The sequence below is a fragment of the Trichomycterus rosablanca genome, chromosome 19 (genome assembly GCF_030014385.1).
Source record: "Trichomycterus rosablanca isolate fTriRos1 chromosome 19, fTriRos1.hap1, whole genome shotgun sequence".
NCBI lineage: Eukaryota > Metazoa > Chordata > Actinopteri > Siluriformes > Trichomycteridae > Trichomycterus > Trichomycterus rosablanca.
In genome coordinates, this window is record NC_086006.1 from 15,093,536 (window position 1) to 15,117,055 (window position 23,520).

General features: G+C 41.5%; 1 protein-coding gene across 1 annotated transcript in view; it reads right to left on the reverse strand.

Moving 5' to 3' along the window:
* The window catches only part of cntn3a.2 (contactin 3a, tandem duplicate 2), a 183,314-nt gene that overhangs the window by 113,146 nt on the left and 46,648 nt on the right, over positions 1-23,520 (reverse strand). The window contains exons 3-4 of the mRNA XM_063015224.1: positions 17,929-18,064; positions 5,993-6,168 (exon numbers count right to left, since the gene is read on the reverse strand). Coding sequence (XP_062871294.1) covers positions 5,993-6,168; positions 17,929-18,064 — 312 coding nt within the window. The remainder of the gene's footprint in view (positions 1-5,992; positions 6,169-17,928; positions 18,065-23,520) is intronic.

Consider the following 23,520-nt stretch of genomic DNA (forward strand, 5'->3'; position numbering starts at 1 on the left):
GCTGAACAACTGTGATCTTCTATCCCTCAGACGGCACTGCATCAAGAACCGCCACTCAACAATAGCTGATATAACCACATGGGTGAGGGATTACTTTGGCAAATCTTTGTCAAGCACTACAATACAGAGTTACATGCTCAAATGCAACTTAAAACTTTACTGTGCAAAAAAGAAGCCTTATGTTAACCATGTCCAGAAGTGGCGTCGACTTCTCTGGGCTCTGAGGCATCTAGGATGGACCATCACACAGTGGAAATGTGTATTGTGGTCAGATGACACAGCATTCCAGGCCTTTTTTGGAAAAAATGGACACTGTGTGCTCCGGACCAAAGACGAAAAGGACCATCCAGAGTTCAGCAACAAGTCCAAGTCCATTCAGCAACAAGTCCAAAACCAGGGTCTGTCATGATATGGGGCAGTGTCAGTGCCCTTGGCAAAAGTAATTAACACTTCTGTGATGGCAGCATTAATGCAGAAAAGTACATTGAGATCTTAGACCAACATATGCTGCCTTCAAGACGTCATCTTTTCCAGGGACGTCCATGCATTTTTCAACAAGACGATGCAAAACCACATGCTGCACACATTTCAAAGGCATGGCTGCAGAAGAAGAGGGTACGGGTACTGGACTGGCCTGCCTGCAGTCCTGACCTGTCCCCAATAGAGAATGTGTGGAGAATTTTGAAATGAAAAATGCAACAACGACGACCCTGTACTGTTGCACATCTTAAGACGTGTTTGCAGGAAGAATGAGACAAAATAAAAGCTGAAACACTAAATCACTTGGTATCATTGGTGCCAAAACGTCTTTTAAGTGTGGTGAAAAGGAATGACAACATTATAAAGTGGAAAATGCTTTACTGTCCCAACTTTTTTTGGAATGTGTTGCAGGCCTGAAATGCAGGAATGGATGTTTATTAATAAATGAAATGAAATTGAGCAGATAAAACATGAAATATCTCAGGTTCATCCTGTCTGCAATCAAATAAAGTCAAAGTAAATGTAAGAAAATGTTTTTATTATTTAGATTTTCATCATGGCAAATCTGGAAATAAACTTGATAAACAATAACAAGCACACAGGTTTATCACAAGAGAATCCATAATTCTAAAATAATACACAGACCGTTGGTTAAATCAGGAGCACATCAGCTAAGAAAGTTTAAACCAATCAATTCATTTAGATGTAATTTTCAACCATTTTGACATGTGTACATTAGTGTAATGATGAAAAATTAAATGAGAAAATAAATAAATTATGAGATAATTATGAGATTTATAATGAGAAATTACATACATTAACGAGCAGTTTTATTCGAATGTGCATTTATTAGTTTAATTGCTTTGGTTTAGTTTATAGGCAGGTCTGTAATATACTGCTTCTTTGTGTGTACACCGACTAGGCATAACATTATGACCACTGACAGGTGAAGTGAATAACACTGATTATCTCTTCATCACGGCACCTGTTAGTGGATGGGATATATTAAGCAGCAGGTGAACATTTTATCCTCAAAGTTGATGAGTTAGTAGCAGGAAAAATGGGCAAGTGTAAGGATTTGAGCGAGTTTGACAAGGGCCAAATTGTGATGGCTAGATGACTGAGTCAGAGCATCTCCAAAACTGCAGCTCTTGTGGGGTGTTCCCGATCTGCAGTGGTCAGTATCTATCAAAAGTGGTCCAAGGAGAGAACAGTGGTAACCCAGCAACAGGGTCATGGACAACCAAGGCTCATTGATGCACGTGGGGCTGGCCGAAGCCAAAGAGCGAAGACGAGCTACTGCAGCTCAAATTGCTGAAGAAGTTAATGCTGGTTCTGATAGAAAGTTGTCAGAATATACAGTGCATCACAGTTTGTTGTGTATGAGGCAGCAAAAGGTGGACCAACACAATATTAGGAAGATGGTCATAATGTTATGCCTCATCGGTGTATGTGTGTGTGTTGCTAGTGACTTGGGGCTGCTGGTTTTAGCATTATGGTTTAAAAAGTTGAATTTTTACGGAAGCATTAGCCGAGTAAACTTAGATAATTAAGTTTTAATTATATAATTGAAATCTGATTAGCGGCTATAAGCCTTGCAGATTTGCTAACAAGCCAGAGCTAGGCTGTAATGTTTACACCCGAACATGAAACTCAGATCCAAATCACTGCACTCTAGTATACACTCAGTAAACTGGTGTCACATTTTGACAAATTACCTACAATATATGTTTTGGCATTAATTAATAGAAACAATGTGATCTCTGCCTTCAAAGGACACGACTCTTGTTCCTTCTTAACTGCTGTGGATATGTAACACTGTACCAACTGCAGTGGTTTCACACTAGCGGGCTTTTTGTGTAGTGGTGTGAATATACAGTAGCAGTCCTCCTATTCACACAGCTACAGTTTATAGAGATTCAAACTAAATTGGACCTGATTCTAATTACAGTAGACCCTTGACTTACGAATTTAATTGGTTCCGAAGGGCTGTTCTTAAGTCAAAATGTTTGTTAGTTAAACCTATTTTTCCCATAAAAAATCATGTAAATACAATTAATCCGTGCCAGACCTCCCAAACCCCTTACCTAACCTTTCTAATGTCTTAAATGGTCTTTTTTTGTTATAAATACAAATGTATTTTCCCTTAAACCTTAAAGTGCTGTACTGCACATAAAAAACATCACATTTCAGTACAGTATGTGTGCTGTACCAAACACCTTAATAAATTTCCTTCTTTTTTTATAAAATGTATCTACCAGAAACAACAATAACTCTCATATTTCTCTATTATTTCCTTCTTTATTTCAATAGTATTGTATTTTGTAGGTGTAATTGCACGAAAGAAAGAATACTTTACTGGGCGATTTCCTTCTTCTCTCTCACTCACTGTCCCCTCTGTCTGATACAGTGACAGCTACTGGCAGGTATAATTACACAACACAACAAATAGTAATTTTTTTCACCACTACGCTTTCTCTGCACATTCTTTGAGAACATTTTAATATTGAATTTTACTAAATATAAAGAAAACACCGGAAAAACACAGTCCGCTGTCCGAATGTTTGCTCATTGTATATATATAGAGAGAGATGGTTGGAGTCAACTTGTTCGTGACGTCATATGTTTCGCGAATTTCTGTTCGTAATCCGAAATTTGTTCGTACATTAAGTTGAAAAAGATCGTTCGTAACCCAAAATGTTCGTATGGTAAACCGTTCCTAACTCAAGGGTCTACTGTACTAAAATAAAATACGAGTGGTGGATGATTTAAAAATGGCATAGTGTGGCTTTCTTTTTGCTGGCTCTGGCTCTCTGTGGGAATGCGCCGCTGCCAGGTAAAACAACAAAAAAAGATTGTCACAGTGATAGTCAGGCACATGATAGCCAGCAGCACTCCCCGGGCCAGAGCAAGGGGTAGTGCAAAGTGACAAGGAAATTGCAATAGGGCATTGGCAAAAATGGTAAAATGTCCCCACACACAAAAAAGGTGCATCGTTACACCTTTTCAAGTCGTCAGGTCGCTGTACAGTTCACACTACACAACTGTATCTCTTGTAATCGGGAGTCTTTCAAGTCGGTGTATATTTCACACTACACGACTGATCGGCGATAGGGGGTTTTACACTACACGATCTATCACCAACTGGAATCGCAAGCGAGCTTCTCTGGTCTCCCAAACTACGTTTTGTCACGAAAACAAACGAGAAAAGTGTCGAGGGGTTTAATGATACCATGTCTAAAAATGCACGTCAACAAGAAGTGAGCGATCAAAGTTTGTGCGCTGATGTGTAGCGTAAAATCAAAGAGAAAAAATAAATGAATGAGTGGATTTGGCTGGATTGTTCTGTAGTGAGTTGGAGGTTAATAAATATTTTTTGCAATGCAACATTGGTGTTATGTTTTGTAGAGAACGATAAGGTCAGAAATACTGTAAAACTTGTGTGTGTGCCGATGTATTCTGATATAAACTATATTATGCCCCTGTCCCACCTTCCCTGCATTTCCCCTCACACCGTATCTTGCGTTCTCATTGGCTGTTCGACATAGCACTCATTGCCAGTCGGGCAACTCGGATCCAGATATCTGACATGCTAGAAATATTGCTTCAGTAATTGAGAGGCGAGTTTCGATCGCTGAGCAAACGCCGAGTTGCTTCCGAGCTGGCAAATCTAGCGCCGACCAGTCGGCGAGTGAAAATCAGGGCAGAAATCATGTAGTGTGAACTAGGCATAAGGAAAACCAGAGCGTTACTCTGTGCTGAGACAAACTCAGTCGGTAAGGTAGTTGGACAGTGAACGTTTACTTGTCTCCTGCTTTATTTAAAAGAATACTCTTAGCGCTATAGTTAAAAAGAAAGTAGTGTTTCTGCTCCCGTCTTTGAGATGCCCTTACTTTGGTGAAAGTAAATCCTGTCGCGACTCGATTCTCTATTTGAATCTGACTCGCGAGTCGATTTCTCATTATACCGATTTTTTTTACTTTCTTTTTTATATACTATTTAAGCATTCGGGATTCAGGCTCGTGTGTCAGCTGACCGGTGGATTGAGAAGCTGGTTGGCTTACCATAATCGCGGGTCCCACCTAGGGCTTTTTCCCTTTCTTTAATTATACAGTAGACCCTTGAGTTACAAACCGTTTACCATACAAACATTTTGGATTACGAACGATCTTTTTCAACTTTTGTTTTTGTTTGTGTTTTTCAAATTTCGGATTACGAACCAAAATATATATATATACAGTGAGCAAACATTCGGACAGCGGACTGTGTGTTTTTCGGTGTTTTCTTTATATTCTGTAAAATTCTATATTAAAATGATAGTGCAGAGAAAGCGTAGTGTGAGAAAATTAACAAATCTATTACTACTTGTTGTTGTATAATTACTCCTGCCAGTAGCTGTCACTGTGTATTAGACAGAGGGGACAGTGAGTGAGAGAGAAGAAGGAAGCCGCTGAGTAAAGTATTCTTTCTTTCGTGCAGTTACACCTACAAAATACAATGCTTTTGAAATAAAGAAGGAAATAATAGAGAAATATGAAAGCTATTGTTGTTTCTGGTAGATACATTTTATAAAAAAAAGAAGGAAATGTATTATGGTGTATAGTATAGCACACGTACTGTACTGAAATGTGATGTGTGTTTATGTACTGTACAGTACTACTGTGTATTGTTGTTTATTATTGTTTATTACAGGAATGTCTATTTTATAATTTAAGATTTAAGGAAAAATATACTTATAACAAAAAAATAAACCATTTAAGACATTAAAGAGGTTAGGTAAGGGGGTGGTTTGGGAGGTCTGGCATGGATTAATTCTATTTACATGATTTCTTATGGGAAAAATAGGTTTAACTAACGAACATTTTGACTTAAGAACAGCCCTTCGGAACCAATTAAATTCGTAAGTCAAGTGTCTACTGTAATTAGGTTGTTTTGCACCTCGGGTCATGTTTCCACCTCAAGTCCACCTCATTATACTCTACTTAACAAATACACTTGGTCCTAAATGGAAAACGACTATCTTGTACAGTAGCAGTTTGGAATGTTTTGCCTTGTTAAAGTGCTTGGGCACAGACTCCTGTTATTAGCCCAGCAGTGAAGTTAAAGGTTTGCCCACATCCACTCATACATGTTTAATAACCAATCACTTGGACGGCAGGCTGAGATGTTGGTAACCTCTGATTTAGAGCCAAATTTTCAGTTTATTTTCATGTTTTTACCACCACTTCATCCTAGCCAGGGTCACAGTGGGTCCAGCTTCCTTGGAATCACATGGTGCAATGCATTAACACACCTCAGACAGGATGCCGATTCTTTGCAGAGCCTTGACCACCCCTTAAGACACAGTCAATCCTGTCTTTAGGTAGACTCCCAATAATCCCTGGATCCCAGCAGTAGTGGGCTAGCAAGACCTTTCTCTTTTTAACCAACCATCAGCCTTATATATGTACAAGCATTTACTCATATACACATAATAGCATAAAGCAATCATTACACTTGACAGGTTACTTACATGCAAACTGAAGGCTGGCTCTCCTGCTAAGAATGGCTCCCACTGGGTTAAAAGCGGTGCATTGATAGATTCCAGTGTCAAAAGCTCGATCAAGGTTCCTAATCACCAGGTTCCCTCCAGAGAGACGGCGTCGATAATCAGCTCTCAGATCGATAAGTGTGCCGTTCAGTGTCCACCTACGAGTAAACATTTACAAATTAAGTGTACAAAGCTGCCTTGCTGTTAGTTATTATGATTGCATAACAAAATAAGGTGGTTAGCTTTAGTCAGAGGGCTGTGGGGTCTGCAGAAGCTCACAAGTTTCTTATTAGCAGAGAATTAGCTAGGCTATTAACTACCAGTCTGTAATCTTTGTTGTACATATGATTATATACTGTATATATATATATATATATATATATTTTTTTTTTTTTCTCCCCTTTTTCTCCGTTAGTGCGTCCAATTGCCCAATTGCGTCATGCTTCCTCTCCACCAATCTCCGACACGTGGGCAGCAAGCCGTATGCATTTTATCACCTGCACTTTGAAGAGTGCAGTGCAGCTCAGCGTTGTGTACAGAGAGACACACCCTGAGAGCACACTTTTCTCATCTCTGTGCAGGCGTCATCAATCAGCCAGCAGAGTTGATAGATAGATAGATAGATAGATAGATAGATAGATAGATAGATAGATAGATAGATAGATAGATAGATAGATAGATAGATAGATAGATAGATAGATAGATAGATAGATAGATAGATAGATAGAGTCGTAATTGCACCAGTCATGGGAGAGAGATCCCATCCGGCTTAGTCCCGCTCATATCTGAACAACAGGCCAATTGTTGTTCATGTGGCCGCTCAGCCTTAGCTCTGGTTCCAGCGTGTGTTTTTACCGCTGCACCACCTAAGCGGCCTGATTATATTTAACACAGTGCAAAATTTTGCATTGGTTATGCTTTTTGGAGTGGGATGTCTAACAATCTCATGGTCACATACTTAGATAAATACTTTTTCCCCCCAACCCCCCATCGAGTTGTATCCAATTACCCAATTGCATTACACTTCCTCTCTACTGATGTTAACACACGCCCGCTCTGACACGTGTGCAGTAGCTGACTGCTTCTTTTAATTTGAATGAGGTGAGTTCATGCTCGCACATGAAGAGTCACGCACTTATTTTCATTATCCCCCGTCTCCGTGTGGGTGCTATCAATCAGCCAACAGAGGTCGTAATTGCATCGGTTATGAGGAATCCCCTCCTGCACCTTCTCTGAACAACAAGCCAATCATTGCTCATGTAGGCGCCCAGCCTGCCGGTAGCAGAGCTGAGATTCGAACAGATGAGATCGAGATGTCAGCTCTGGTATGCTAGTGTGTTTTACCGCTGTGCCACCTGAGCCCCCTTTCATATATACTTATCGTCTACGTCTACGCCTGTATCGCACTACGTCTGCCAGTTAGTTGGCATTTGCACTTCTTCAGTCTTTTTCTTTACTGGTCTTTAATTACAAATTTTGATCATTATCAGTGCTCCTTTCATGCGCCATGGTGCTAGACTGGTGCCCGCTAGAGTAACACCATTCGATCCTGCGGAAGCTCAATAAAAAATCCAGAGAGGATCCTAGCTTGCCAGTCGTTTTCTTTAGCAGGCTATTAGTAAATACGTCTGCACAGAAACTGATCCTGGAAATAAAGAAGCCTAACCCTTGGGAGGAGATACAGCGGCATCCGTGCCAGGACCAGTCGGCTTAGAAACAGTTTTTCCCCACCTCGATCACCTTGCTGAACGCAACACTACACCATTAACACCACTAACACCCTGGACTACACACTGGACCTATTATGTATTAGCATTTACCACCTACACATTACATAAAGCTGTCTACCTTACACATATCTGCACAATTATATACCCATTAAGTCCCCTATGTATAGTTATTTATTTTACATATTACATTATTATTATTAGGGCTGTCACACAAATAAAATTTTTAATCGTTATTAAATAACCAAATTAATCACAATTAATCGACTGCAAAAATAACTAAGCAAAACAGTTATGCATATTTTTATTGCAAGAAAATGTTTACCAATAAAAAATCTAAAACAGTTATGATAAATGTATTAAGATGATAGTGAAGCGTCAAAAGACTTGGATCAAATAACTGTAGTTTTGTCTAGTGATGATTTCTCAATTTTTTAATCAAGATTAAAATTTTAACATGTTAATCGCATGAATTAACGCAATTAACAACAGTCCTAATAATTATACATACCAAGTATTCCAATTCTTATGCTTATTATTATTATGTATATATTACTATATTACTATGTATATAGACCTAATACCATATATGTAAATATATCTAGTTATAATTATTATACTGTAGAATCCATAGATGTATAAGTTTACTTCTGTTCTTTACTTTTTTGCACAATGCTACAATTTGCACTTCTGGTAGATGCTAACTCAGGCTGTGTCCAAAATCGCACACTTAAACAGTACGTACTAAATTCGTGACCGGTCGGTAAAGCAGTACGCTCTTTCAGTATGCAAGTGTGCAGTATGCATGCAACCTCGTACATACTATGTCTGACATCTTACCAATGTCATGTGATGCATGATGTCACATCACCTTAGGTATAACAACACATGCAAGTTCACAAAAAAGAAAGTAGAGACCCACAAAGTAATACCTGGAATATTATGTGATGCGCAAATCCCTATAAAACTAGTATTAACAGAAACCTTTCGTCTCCTCATTGCATGAGGTGCTTTGCACTATATTAAACAAATGTAGTTTGCAAGTACAAATATTGTCTTCAACCATTATGTTATAAAAATGATGTGAAAGGTTATGGAACTCTTGAAAGCTGAAGCTGAGAATGGCTTTCAATTTGTGCCAGATAGCCAAACCCTTCATCTCTGTTGTGAATTTAAAGAATTATGGAAGTTAGTGGTTTGTTTGAGAATTTTGAATTTATTGCGGCTTGCGGAACACCCGTACTGACCAAGAACTATCAGATCCATTTTCCACCATGTTTAATCTGCAGTAGTTTCTTATCACCTTCCAGTATTGGGATTTCACACAGATATTATGTATGGAGAGCCACGCTAAGCTCCATGTAAACCCCCCAGAGTCCAAAACTCCACAGTGGTGCACTGGAGTGTTAGACCACCGTGCCCTTCAAGCATCCTTAGATATAGAATTTTACACGTCGGCTATAAACAGTTCATTACAAGTGAATAGTAAACGTATAAAATAATAAAGATATTTAACTTTGGTTAAAATAAGATGGTAAGCAGAGTTCATGATGCTAAATATTTAAATCATTTATGTAAAAATTAATCTTAAACAAAGACCCACACACGCCTTATTAATGCAGTTCCTTTACAAAACAGCTTCCATTACTGACTTGAATTCATAATAGTTTCCTGCCATAAAAACACTGACTGGCAGAATAAAGAGATGCAGGTTGAAAGTGTAGTTCTCTATAAACTACACATCAATACACCCAGGGAAACAGTTCAAAAGCATACCTGGGACACAGCGCTGGGCTAAGTCCTCTGCTCTGTCTGTTGCTCCCGCTAGCTCTATTGCTAGCATTTTTGTTTTTTTTTGTTTTTGGGAACTTAGTCAGTAAACAGATCGATTTCTGGATCTGTAGCTGCCGGGGGCATCCTTCTGTTCTTGTGGGGTTTTTTCTGGGGTGACATGGCAGCTTTCTGGGTTGTTTAGTCACTGCTGGTTTTCTTTTTTTTGATTATCTATTATCTGGGGACCCCATCGGTGTCAAAGGAGGAGGTGTCTTTACTGACACACACTCCCTTCGATGTGTGTGCAGTCTTGCAGTCACTGATCCCTTCTTATTCACCAATACTTCGATGAATTTGCATGTGAGGTCGGCTCTGCGCACGGAGAGCCACGCCCCGACCTCTGCGCTCCTCCACTTCTGTGCAGGCGCCCTGGCGTCCTTACACAGGCCCACCCCTTTTTAAATCCGGTCATTTCCCACCCAGCAGACTGGAGGCCAATTGTATCTGCTTCAGGCATAAGCCAGTTATGCCTGATAGAGGGCGCCCAGCCGACCGGTAGCAGAGCCAAGATTCAAACATGGGAGTTCAGAATCACTGGTGTGCTAGTGGATTATCCTGCTACTGCTGGTTTTCTGACAGCACTTTTCCACCGGCATGGTGCAAAAATCCCAAACGGATCCCAAACATCGCCTCAATCACAGGTTTTTAGTCAAAAAAATTGATGCCATTCTGGACAGTCTTGTTAGTCTGGAACCAAAAACACCATGACGCAAGCAGCTGATTGGCGGGGGGTCCTAGCATCACCAGTGTAACGTTGTTTACCCACCTTTCTGCCATTTATAGCTAAAAGCAGGAGAACCGCAGGAAAAAACCCCCAGCAAAAATGAATCATCAGTGGTCCGCGGAAGAAACAAGAAGAAACCTGCCATACCCACGTAGCCAGTGGGTAGTGAGGCGCAGGTCGACACAGTATAGTTCTCTTTGAACTCTGCCTGACTCCCTGATACACACTCTTTTTCTTTTGCTAGCATTTTCGCTGGCGATTTGAAGCTTGTGTTGGATGTAGCTCAGTCGGTAAATGGTATAAGCTTTTTGACTGTGCAGTGTCCATGAGCATCGTTCTGTTCTCGAGTTTCCCCAGCGGTTGCATGACGGCATCTTGAGGTTGTCACAATGATGCTCACCACACTGACACGTTTCAATGTTTATTACGTTTGTTACGTAGTTCTTTAAACGTATCTGACACATACTGGTCAGCCATAACATTAAAATCACCTCCTTGTTTCTACACTCACTGTGTATTTTATCAGCTCCACTTACCATATAGAAGCACTTTGTAGTTTTACAATGACTGTAGTCCATCTGTTTCTCTACATACTTTGTTAGCCCCCTTTCACCCTGTTCTTCAATGGTCAGGACCACCACAGTGCAGGTTTTATTTAGGTGGTGGATCATTCTCAGCACTGCAGTGGCAATTACATGGTGGTGGTGTGTTAGTGTGTGTTGTGCTGGTATGAGTGGATAAGACACAGCAATGCAGCAGCTAGTGCGTGCTGTGTGTCCACTCACTGTCCACTCTATTAGATGTAAAGTCAGAGACGATCATTCATCTATTGCAGCTGTTTGAGTCGATCATCTTCTAGACCTTCATCAGTGGTCACAGGATGATGCCCACAGGGCGCTGATGGCTGGATGTTTTTGGTTGGTGGACTGTTCTCCGTCCAGCAGTGACAGTGAGGTGTTTAAAAACTCTGTCAGCATTGCTGTGTCTTATCCACTCATACCAGCACAACACACACTAACACACCACCACTATGTCAGTGTCACTGCAGTGCTGAGAATGATCCACCACCTAAATAATACCTGTTCTGTAGTGGTCCTGGGAGAGTCCTGACCATTGAAGAACAGCATGAAAGGGGGCTAACAAAGCATGCAGAGAAACAGATGGACTACAGTCAGTAATTGTAGAACTACAAAGTGCTTCTATAAGGTAAGTGGAGCTGATAAAATGGACAGTGACTGTAGGAACAAGGAGGTGGTTTTAATGTTATGGCTGATCAGTGTACATACTCAGGGTGGGTAAGACTGCTTAGACTGTAGTCTGTAGTCCCAGTCTCAATTCAAATCAAACGTCAGCCTATGGAAATGAATTGAAATAACATTTTTAATCAATAGCCTTAATCGAACCATGACTTCTTTCTTGAGTATTGACTAACCATTAACATCTCTATTTAACACACAGTAGTTTTTTTTCTTTCGTCAGTTTCCATACTTAGCGGTTGCCACAGAGGACCTGGTCCGCATACCAGACTTGGTATGCAGAGTTTTTAATGCTGGATGCCTTTCGTGACACAACCTTCACAGATCTCAGCGGCAATGGGCTAGCACAGTTTGCTGCTGCACTTTACTGTCTACCTTACTGTTGTGGAAAAAACTGTAACACTCTAATGCTGGTGTAGATATTCAATTCTTATTTAATCATATCTACATTACAAAACAGTGCTCTTAATATCACTCACTCACTTTCTTAACCGCTTATCCAATTAGGGTCGAGTGGTCGCTGGAGCCTATCCCAGCTTTTCAATGGGCGCAAGGCACACAGTAACACCCAGGACGGGGCGCCAGTCCATCGCAGGGCGCACACACACACACACACACACACACACACATTCACCTATAGGGCAATTCAGTGTCTCCAATTAACTTGACTGCATGTTTTTGAACTGTGGGAGGAAACCGGAGCTCCCGGTGGAAACCCCCACAGACACGGGGAGAACATGCAAACTCCGCACAGAAAGGACCCAGACCACCCAGCTTGGGGATCAAACCCAATCCCTCCTTGCTGTGAGGCGGCAGTGCTACCCACCGAGCCACCGTGCCGCCCGCTCTTAATATTAGTCTTATATTATTTATTCTTTGTTTTATATTGGTCTCAGTTTTCTTAAACACTTGTCTTTGTTACTGCTTATGCAAGTGCTTCAATCAGACCGTTGCACCGACCATTGCACCTGCAGAAAGATGATTACCCATCCTGCCTTCTCTATCTCAGACCTGGCTAGCTGCATGTTAAGTTTCCAGCCAGGCTGGTGGGCAAGCATATTAGACATCTGTGCCACCCAAACACACACAAAATCCTTTTCAAATGAATGTTGTTTTAAAAATGCTACAGCCAAGGGCACCCAGGTGGCAGCAAACGAGTGCTAGGATTCTGAACTCCCCGGTTCGAATCTCGGCTGTGCTACTGGTTGGCTGGGCAACCTCTATCAGGCACAATTGGCTGTGTCTGCAGCAGACAAAATTGGCTACCAGTCTGCTGGGTGGGAAAGACCGGACTAATAAGTTGGTGAGCTCTTCAAAAGCTGTCCAAGGACCCTGGTTAGCAGCCTGAGGCGCCTTACAGAGGTCAGGCGAATAAGAAGGGGTCGAAAGATAATTCGGAGGGAGCGTGGGGCAAGCAATCATACCTTCCTTGGACACGATCGGGATCCCCAGCAGCTGAATACTAATTGACTACCCTAAAAATGAGAGAAAATGTATAAAGGAATGCATGAAAAAAATGCCACAGCCACACCTATGCATGTTGTGGAAAACAAAAGGAATTATTATTTCTGAGGCAACACTGTTTAGAAATCCTGTTTAGAGATCCATTTCACTTTCATGTTTTACCACCGATTTATCCCTGTCAGTGTCCCTTGCATCATAACTAAAGTAGTGGCAATCGCTATCACACCACAGGCTGCTTTTAATAGGAAACTGAGAGGAGTGCTGTTTAACATGATATCCTGTTTCACTCCTATAAGATAGTTTAAAAGAGACACAGGTAAAATCAGCTCTTGTGAAGAGCCGTCGCAAATTGACACCCACACAGCGTGAGAGAGCAAGAGAGGTAGAGATCGAGGTGTGAAGTGTGATTATGAGCACCTCAGGGTCTTTTTGGAGAGCACAGAGCCCTATGTGTAACAGTGGATGAACTCTACTCAACCCCTGCTGTTCACTGCAATTTCAGGAAGACACATGTTGATGAGACTGACCCTCTGGGCTCTAGAGCTTTGGGCTCATCTGCTCAGCTCTCACTCTCCACCGGTCTTCACAGATATCATGCACCTGTACAATGACCAAGCTCTGGCAGATTATATGTTATCCAGCCGGGAAAGAAATCCCTTTCACACACACACACACACACACACACACACACACACACACACACACACACACACACACACACACACAAACCCACAGCTTGGCTCGACATGTACACACACACATTGTGATCCAGCTTGGAAACACATCACTGTACAGTAGGCTATAGCAAAAATAAATGTAGTAATTTAATTATGGATGCAAAATTTGCCAATTTCTTGTAAGTAATAACTGACCATTATTACTAAGGCCCTATCTAATTCACAGCAATGAAAATCTCGCCACGGACCGTAAAGTGAGCCGTTTCCCGTGTAATATGCAATTTGCTATGAAATTTAACGTTTAACGTTTTTCATTTGCGTAGCTTCCAAGTGTCTTACGTTTACTGGTTAATTTGCACTATGAGGCATTCTTAACAATCCTACAGCAATTCGGTTAGCAATCGGTTAGTCAAATGCCAAGATGTGACTAAAGCAGCTAAAAACATGACTCCAGTAACTGAGTTTGGAAAACTCCCAACCAATTCTGTGGACGCAGGGGAGGGGGGGGATGTCAAAACAAGAAAGAGTATTTTCATATTTAAGACGGAGCCTCGCTGGATGTTTTAGCTTTACATTCAACTATCAAGGTAGGCTGTGCTGTGTATGGGAATTCCGGCTCTTTTTAGAGAGCCGGTTCTTTTGGTTCGGCTCACTAAAAAGAGCCGGCTCTTTCGGCTCCCAAGTGGCTCCTTAGATTTTTTTGTTGCTTAAATTAATTAATTGCCAAATTACATGTAAAATGAATTACTAATGTAAAAACATTGTATCAAATGGTTATTATTTAAATGGCTTTATTTATATACTCAACATGGAACAGAGTGCTACAACAATAAATTATAAAATACAAAAACAAAGACCCATCTCAATTAGACAAAAAGGTCTGATTGTGTATATTATTTCTACATTTCATCTAGAGTGAAACAACACAGCATCAACAAAGCATCACTTTATAAATGATAAATTATAAATGAAAATGTGCAAAAAGAAAAAGCAGCATTCAGGTGAAGTCTTTAGCGAAGATTGGCATTCAGAAAAACCAAGGAGCTCATCCTTGAGGGGTTGATCCTGTTTCTCCTTTATGTTATGATCTGCCCTGTTTTGGAAAAGATTCTCTCAGGCAGATGTTGCTACAATACACAGTCTATGTGCCATCACATGTATAAGATGTGGGTAGACTGAACACTTGGTCTCCCACCAGCTCAGTGGGTCTGCACTTCTCTGTAAAAGGGGCTTCTCATGTCCAAACTTTACTATGTTTCCTGTCACTCATTTTCCTCACCTTTCCAGCGTGTAATGTCTGGCTATGTAAAGCGCCGAGCTCTCTTGCTCTCTCTCTCTCCCCTCTTGTTCGTGTGCTCGCTGTGTGTGTGTGTGTTTGTGTGTCTGTAACCCCTCCCCTCCTGCTCAGTGTAAACACACCAACGCCACCACGCATCTTGGCTTTAACAGAAAAAAAACGAAAAAAACAAAAACCCGAATCGGCTCCCAATCAGGAACCTCTCTACTGATGTTGATCTCCACCCTGACTAAGAAGACCCGTGACTAACACACGCCCCCTCTAACACGTGCAGTAGCCGACTGCATCTTTTCACCTGCACGAGGCGAGTTCTTAAGTGGATCAGCATTGTGTACGGAGAGACACACCCTGATCCTCATTATCCCTTGTCTCTGTACAGGCACCATTAATCAGCCAGTAGAGGTCATAATTGCATCAGTTATAAGGAATCCCCTTTGGCACCCCCGTTTAAACAACAAGCCAATCGTTGTTCATGTAGGCGCCCAGCCTAGCCTGCCGGATGGCAGAGCTGAGATTCGAATCGACGACTTTGAGATATCAGCTCTGGTGTGCTAGTGTGTTTTACCGCTACCTTTAGTGTCATGCACCATGCATAGTTATTGCTTTTGCCAATTGTTTTACTGCTTAAAATTTGACCCAGTTTTCCACTATCCTTTTTAAAACTACTGTTTTTACAAGAAAATCAGGAGAGAAGTACAGACATGGCGGAGAAAAACTCAAACTTAGCATTACGATCCAGAAAAATCCAGCAAGGTGATTAGTATATTGTGAAATGTTAAAACCAGGTTTGCATTTCAGATAGCAAGTTTCCTAATCCTGGAATCACTTGTCGTGACTTTGATATGATTAATTCACCCTTAGATTAACCAAACGATAAAGTTTCATCAAGCCACTTTATTCCTTAGCTGGGTTTTTTCATCTTGTCATGTCTCCATGACGACCACTGCAGAGCTTTCATGTACGAAGTCAAATACATTTCATTCAAAACTGCATGTGAATAAACTGTCAGTACTGTCAGTCAATAATGTTAATAGTGTTTATTATTTCAAACTCGCTGCTTGGGGAAACAGCCAGCAGAAGCTGGTTTTGTCTGTAACGTGTGAAAGGTGTAAACGCTGTGATAAGCGACAGTATGTGTGCCCAGCCTCACGGTGAATGACGTGCTAAAAATGCTTATCTTGTGAAAGCAGCCTAAGATGAATTTAATCACTGCGAGCAAAACTAGTTCAGAAGATTTTATACAGTCGGTAGCAAAGTGCTAACTAAACATGCTTAAAAATTGAATAGCAATGCAGTCGGTATAATAAAGCTTTTCCTGACATGTGGTTATTATAAGATGGTGAGCAGAGGTTTACTTTTATACTGGGACATGATGCAAATTACAAAAATGTGTGTATAAAACACCACAAGAAATACACACAAATCAAATCCACATATGGTCAATTTGCTGTGAAATTCAAATTTCGTGGAGTACCTGTCCAGGGGTGTGTTCTTTTTTGTTTGTTTTTTACAGGTGGGAGGCTTAAATTAAAATGGGTATACCACAGAGCCAAGTCAGACTCGTTCTGTCCGTGTAACTAAACGTTAGCTCCCATTAGTTTTCTGACTACGGACAGAAAGTGGGAATCAGGAAAGGTAACCCTGCGTTGTTTCAGCGGAGGACTCCACTAGCGAGGCCATCAACCCCGGTTCTGGACCACTTTGCTTGGGAAGGAGGGGGGGGGGGGGGGTAAAACATAATGGGTGGGCATGTCGTGACATGGAGGAGCCCTCAGATGTGACGCTGGCAAGTTCGGTTGATTGATGGCGCCTGCACAGAGACGGGGAAAAGAGTGCTGTCAGGGTGTGTCTCTCCGTACACCGTGCTGATCTGCATTGCACTCGTCAAAGTGTAGGTGACAAAATGCATATGGCTGCTGCACACGTGTTGGAGGGGGAGTGGGTTAGCTTTGTTCTCCTCAATCAGAGCGGAGATCGGCATTGGTGGAGAGGAAGCGTGACGCAATTGGGCAATCTACATCTTTTGTCTGTCGGTCAAAGAACAGTATCCTAAACTAGCAAGCTTAGCAATTTATGTACTATTGCCTCTACTTGACTCTGTGAAGTAACATTTTCTGCCCTCATATACGTAAAAAGCAAGTACCGCTTAGAATTTACGACTAGGTGTAACTGATATTGAACACCAAATTTCTATGATGTGGTTGCAAAAACGGGCAGGGGGGGCGCATGTCCAAATCGGTTGAAAACCCCTTTTTTACTGAACATTGTCAATGGACTGAAAAGTGCTTCACTGACCTCAGGTGTTAAATCTGCTGCCCTAGCTGCTCAGGTGGTGCAGCGGTAAAACACACACATCGTATCGAATCTCAGCTCTGCCGGCTGGGCTGAGCAGCCACATGAACAATGATTGGCCTGTTGTTCAGATAGGAGTGGGATATTAAGCCGGATAGGGACTCTCTCATAACTAATGCAGTTACCACCTCTGCTGGCTGATTGATGGCGCCTGCACAGAGACAGGAAAAGAGTGCTGTCAGGGTGTGTCTCTCCGTACACAGATCCACATTGCACTCTTCAAAGTGTAGGTGACAAGATGCATACGGCCGCTGCCCACGTGTCGAAGGGGGTGTGGGTTAGCTTTGTTCTTCTCAATCAGAGCGGAGATCGGCATTGGTGGAGAGGAAGCATGATGCAATTGGGCAATTTGATGCGCTAAAAAAAAATCTGCTGCCCTGACTGTATAGTAAGTAGAGAGCACACTCAGTATGGTACATTCCATTTGGTACATTCACACACACACACACACACAGACACACACACACACACACACAGTGCTGGCGAGAAGCACTACAATACTTGTCAAGTCAGCAATACTTGATTTAATTTTCCTTAACCCATTTTAAATGCATTATTGCGAACCATTATTGTGAACAAGAAACGTACCTGTACTGAGGAGTAGGGACACCCTTGGCATCACAAGTGAGTGTAGCCTCTTCTTCTGGTAAACCCACGGGTACCATCAAATCACTGGGCTCCATTCGCCATTTTGGCCCATGAAAAGATTTAAAATCCAAACAGTCTAAATGAGAAGAACAAAATAGTGTTAACTACTGGTTATTTAACCATCTGTAACAATTCTAATACAACAATCACAAAAATATAGACATCTTATCGTGTGGCTATGGAAATGACAATTTGTAATGTGCTTGGGTGGTGCAACGGTAAAGCACACTAACCTACCAAAACTGACATCACAAGCTTGCGAGTTCGAATCTTAGCTCTGCTAATAGTCTACATGCCTACACAGATAATGGGTCTGTATGAAAACCTAGTGAGCTCAATACATAGACAGCATTTTACGGGTGCAGCCGAGAAGGAGGCTGTCTCAATTCTTAGATGCCTTGAAATGCTGCCTACTAAGGTGTCTTATTTCGAAGCAATAATCTGAGATTTATAGATGACATTTATAACATCTGTAATTCATTCCAAATGTGTTTAGTAGGGTTGAGGTTAGAGCTCTGTGTAGGCCACTGGAATTTCTGCACTAAAATCAACAAATCATGTCTTTATGAACTTTGTTTTGTATACAGTGGCAGAATTATGCTAAAACAGGTAAAAGCCATTCTTGAACTGTTGCCACAAAGTTATAAGTATATAAATAGAGTATATTAATAATTTTATACACCTGTTTGCAGTGGGTATGGCTAAAACACCTAAACTAACTAATTAAGATATTAAATAAAAACACATACACTGACTAGGCATAACATTATGACCACCTTTTAAATATTGTGTTGGTCACCAATTTGCTGCCAAAACAGCCCTGACCCATCGAGGCATGGACTCCATTAGATCCCTGAAGGTGTGCTGTAGTATCTGGCACCAAGATGTTAGCAGCAGATCCTTTAACTCCTGTAAGTTGTGAGGTGGGGCCTCCATGGATCGGACTTGTTTGTCCAGCACATCCCACAGATGCTCAATTGGATTAAGATCTGGGGAATTTGGAGGCCGAGTCAACACCTCAAACTCGTTGTTGTGCTCCTCAAACCATTCCTGAAGCATTTTTGCTTTGTGGTAGGGCGCATTATCCTGCTGAAAGAAGCCACAGATATCAGGGAATACCGTTTCATGAAAGGGTGTACATGGTCTGCAACAATGCTTAGGTAGGTGCTACGTGTCAATGTAACATCCACATGGATGGCAGGACCCACGGTTTCCCAGCAGAACATTGCCCAAAGCATCACACTGCCTCCGCCGGCTTGCCTTCTTCCCATAGTGCATCCTGGTGCCATGTGTTCCCCAGATAAGCGACACACATGCACTCGGCCTTCCACGTGATGCAAAAAAAAATGTGATTCATCAGACCAGGCCACCTTCTTCCATTGCTCTGTGGTCCACGTGCGATGCTCACATGCCCATTGTTGCCACTTCTGTCAGTGGACAGGGGTCAGCATGGGCATCCTGACTGGTCTGCGGCTATGCAGCCCCATACGCTACTGTGCAGCACTGTGTATTTTGACACCTTTTTATCAGAACCAGCATTAACTTTTTCAGCAATTTGAGCTACAGTAGCTTGTCTGTTGAATCGGACAACGTGGACCAGCCTTTGCGCCCCACATGCAACCATGACCCTATTTCTTTTTTACCACTCTTTCTTCCTTGGACCACTTTTGATAGATACTGACCACTGCAGACTGGGAACACTCCACTAGAGCTGCAGTTTTGGAGATGCTCTGACCCAGTCGTCTAGCCATCACAATTTGGCCCTTGTCAAACTCACTTAAATCCTTACGCTTGCTCATTTTTCTCATCAACTATTAGAATAAAATGTTTACTTGCTGCCTAATATATCCCACTCACTAACAGGTGCCGTGATGAAGAGATAATCAGTGTTATTCACTTCACCTGTCAGTGGTCATAATGTTATGCCTGGTCAGTGTATATGTATGTCTTCTCTCAGACTAAATGATCTAAAAACACTAGCAAACACTTAAAAATGTCATAGACAGCAATTATCACTGAATCAGTGAAATTGCAAAATTCCACGTTTTTCTTTTTCTTAGAGCTTATAAAACAAAAAAGTCTGTATAACCACTATCAAGGCCTTTTGCACAGGGCCAGTGGAATTTATGAGCAAAATATGTGAAAGCATAGATTAAAAAACAGTGATAATGCTTTTACTATGAAATAATGTCGTTTTCTTTATTAAACATAATAAAATCCTTGTAGTCCAAAACAAAAATGTTCAATTTTGATTTGTTTGTCCAAAAAAAAAACTATCCTCCCATACAGGTGCTTTTCTTTTTCCTGCAAATGTCAAATAAGCACAGATTTTTTTTCTTGCAGTGATTTTCTTCCATGAATTTTTGCCGACTCTATGTAGTATTGTGGAGTCTTGATTTCTAACCTTAGCTGAGCTACAGATATCTGCATTGCAGATGTCTGACTACAGAAACGCTAGCAGGCTGTGATTTAATTAATGATTTAAGATCATAGTGCACTATGTTTATCACCATTGTATCTATAGTCTATGTTAATGACAAATTTGGTATTCTCGGTGGTTAGCACTGTCGCCTCATAGCAAGAATGTCCTGGGTTTGATTCCCAGTTGGAGTGGTCTGGGTCCTTTTAGTGTGGGGTTTGCACGTTCTCCCTGTGTCTGTGTGGGTTTCCTCCGGGAGCTCCGGTTTCCTCCCACAGTCCAAAGACATGCAAGTGAGGTGAATTGGAGATACAAAATTGTCCATGACTGTGTTTGATATGGGCGGCACGGTGGCTCGGTAGGTAGAACTGTCGCCCTACAGCAAGAAGGTCCTGGGTTCGATTCCCAAATGGAGCAGTCTAGGTCTTTTCAGTGTGGCATGTTCTCCCTGTGTCTGTGTGAGTTTCTTCCGGGAGCTACGATTTCATCCCACAGTTCAAAGACATGCAAGTGAGGTGAATTGGAGATACAAAATTGTCCATGACTGTGTTTGATATGGGCGGCACGGTGGCTCGATGGGTAGCACTGTCGCCTCACAGCAAGAACGTCCTGGGTTAGATTCTCAGGTGAAGTGGTCTGGGTCCTTTCTGTGCTGAGTTTGCATGTTCTTCCTTCGGGGGCTCCGGTTTCCTCCCACAGTCCAAAAACATGCAGTCAATGTTAATAAGAGACACTGAATTGCCCTATAGGTGAATGGGTGTGTGTATGTGTGTCTGCCCTGCAATGGACTGGTGCTCCGTCCAGGGTGTTACTGTGTGCCTTGCGCCCATTGAAAAGCTGGGATAGGCTCCAGCACCCCCCTGCGACCCTTATTGGATAAGCGGTTAAGAAAGTGAGAGTGAGTATGTTTGATATTAAAGACTTGAACTGATGAATGTTGTGTAACCAGTAACTACCTGTCCTGTCATGATTGAAACCAAAGTGTAAAACATGACGTTAAAATCCTAATATATTAATAAGAAATATTACATTAGACAGGACCGATTTTCTTAATCAATAAGCTGGTATAGCTATATTAACTATTGTAATTTAAATACATTGTAATTAAATACATTTTAATTGTAAATGTATTGCAATATTTGCATAACTTAAATGCATTTAAAGCTGGGTACATCCTAAAAAGTTTGGTTTGCTTTTATAAATATTGTCAATAAAATATAAATATATAAATAAATAAATTAATTAATATTTTCCCCCCAATTTCCTCCCAATCTAGTCGTATCCAATTACCTGATTGCAGTACGCTTCCTCTTTACTGATGCTGACCTCCACTCCTGAATGAGGTGAGCCATGACTAACACATGCCCCCTTCCGACATGTGTGCGGTGGGTAGCACTGTCGCGTCACAGCAAGAACATCCTGGGTTTGATTCCCAGGTGGGTCGGTCCGGGCCCTTTCTGTGTGGAGTTTGCATGTTCTCCCCGTGCCTGCGTGGGTTTCCTCCGGGTGCTCCGGTTTCCTCCCACAATCCAAAGACATGCAACTGAGGTGAATTGGAGACACTAAATTGTCCAAAATTGTGTTCAATATAACCTTGTGAACTGATTAACCTTGTGTAATGAGTAACTACCGTTCCTGTCATGAATGTAACCAAAGTGTAAAACATGACGTTAAAATCCTAATAAACAAACAAACAAACAATGGTAGCCCATAAGCAGTTGATAAAGCTAGCAAACATGAAAAATATATTTGCATGTTTTATAACTATTTAATTAAGGTTTCAATGGCTTGTTTTTGTGTTTATGCTTTCCTAATGCAGTCGTAAAAGTAATTGCTAATACCCTTACTGATTTCCTCTCCCTATTGGCTACAAATTTCTCCGTGGTAATTCACATTGATCTGAAAATGAAAAATCTTAAGAAAACCATGATACACTACGGGATAAAATTTTAGAGGGATAATTCTACACCCCCATCATGAGGAAGTGAGGCTATTAAACTGTGACATACTATTTTTTATTTCCCAAGAGAAAGCACTACACTGTGGAGTCCTAACCCTTGTGCCAAACAACGGCATACATTTTCAAAATGACAGTGCATAATTGCTCCTTCTACCACCAGGAAGAAAAAAAACACTTTATCTTGTTAGTTTACTGTGACTAAAGTTAATGATTCTCAAACTGTAGAGCTGAGGAGCAAACATATTCAATACAGCATGGTGTAATCTCTCGTGCTTTACAGTACAGTGGTACCTTGTAACTCGACATCATCTAAACTCGAAATCTTTGACGAGAGAATTGTACCCTTAAACTCAACGTGTGTGCGTAACATTATGACCACCTCCTTGTTTCTACACTCACTGTCCATGTTATCAGCTCCACTGACCATATAGAAGCACTTTGTAGTTCTACAATTACTGACTGTAGTCCATCTGTTTCTCTGCATGCTTTGTTAGCCCCCTTTCATGCTGTTCTTTAATGATCAGGACCCCCACAGGACCACTACAGAGCAGGTATTATTTGGGTGGTGGATCATTCTCAGCACCGCAGTGACACTGACATGGTGGTGGTGTGTTAGTGTGTGTTGTGCTGGTATGAGTGGATCAGACACAGCAGCGCTGCTGGAGTTTTTAAACACCTCACTGTCACTGCTTGACTGAGAATAGTCCACCAACCACAAATATCAGCAGCAATAGATGAGCGATCTACAAGGTGGACCAACTAGGTAGGAGTGTCTAATAGAGTGGACAGTGAGTGGACACGGTATCTAAAAACTCCAGCAGTGCTGCTGTGTCTGATCCACTCATACCAGCACAACACACACTAACACACCACCACCATGTCAGTGTCACTGCAGTGCTGAGAATCATCCAACAACTAAATAATACCTGCTCTGTGGTGGTCCTGTGGGGGTCCTGACCATTGAAGATCAGGGTGAAAGCAAGCTAAAAAGGTATGTAGAGAAATAGATGGACTACAGTCAGTAATTGTAGAACCACAAAGTGCTTGTATATAATAAGTGGCGCTGATAAAATGGACAGTGAGTGTAGAAACAAGGATGTGGTCATAATGTTATGCCTGATCGGTGTATGGTGAAATTAAAACTTTATATTCT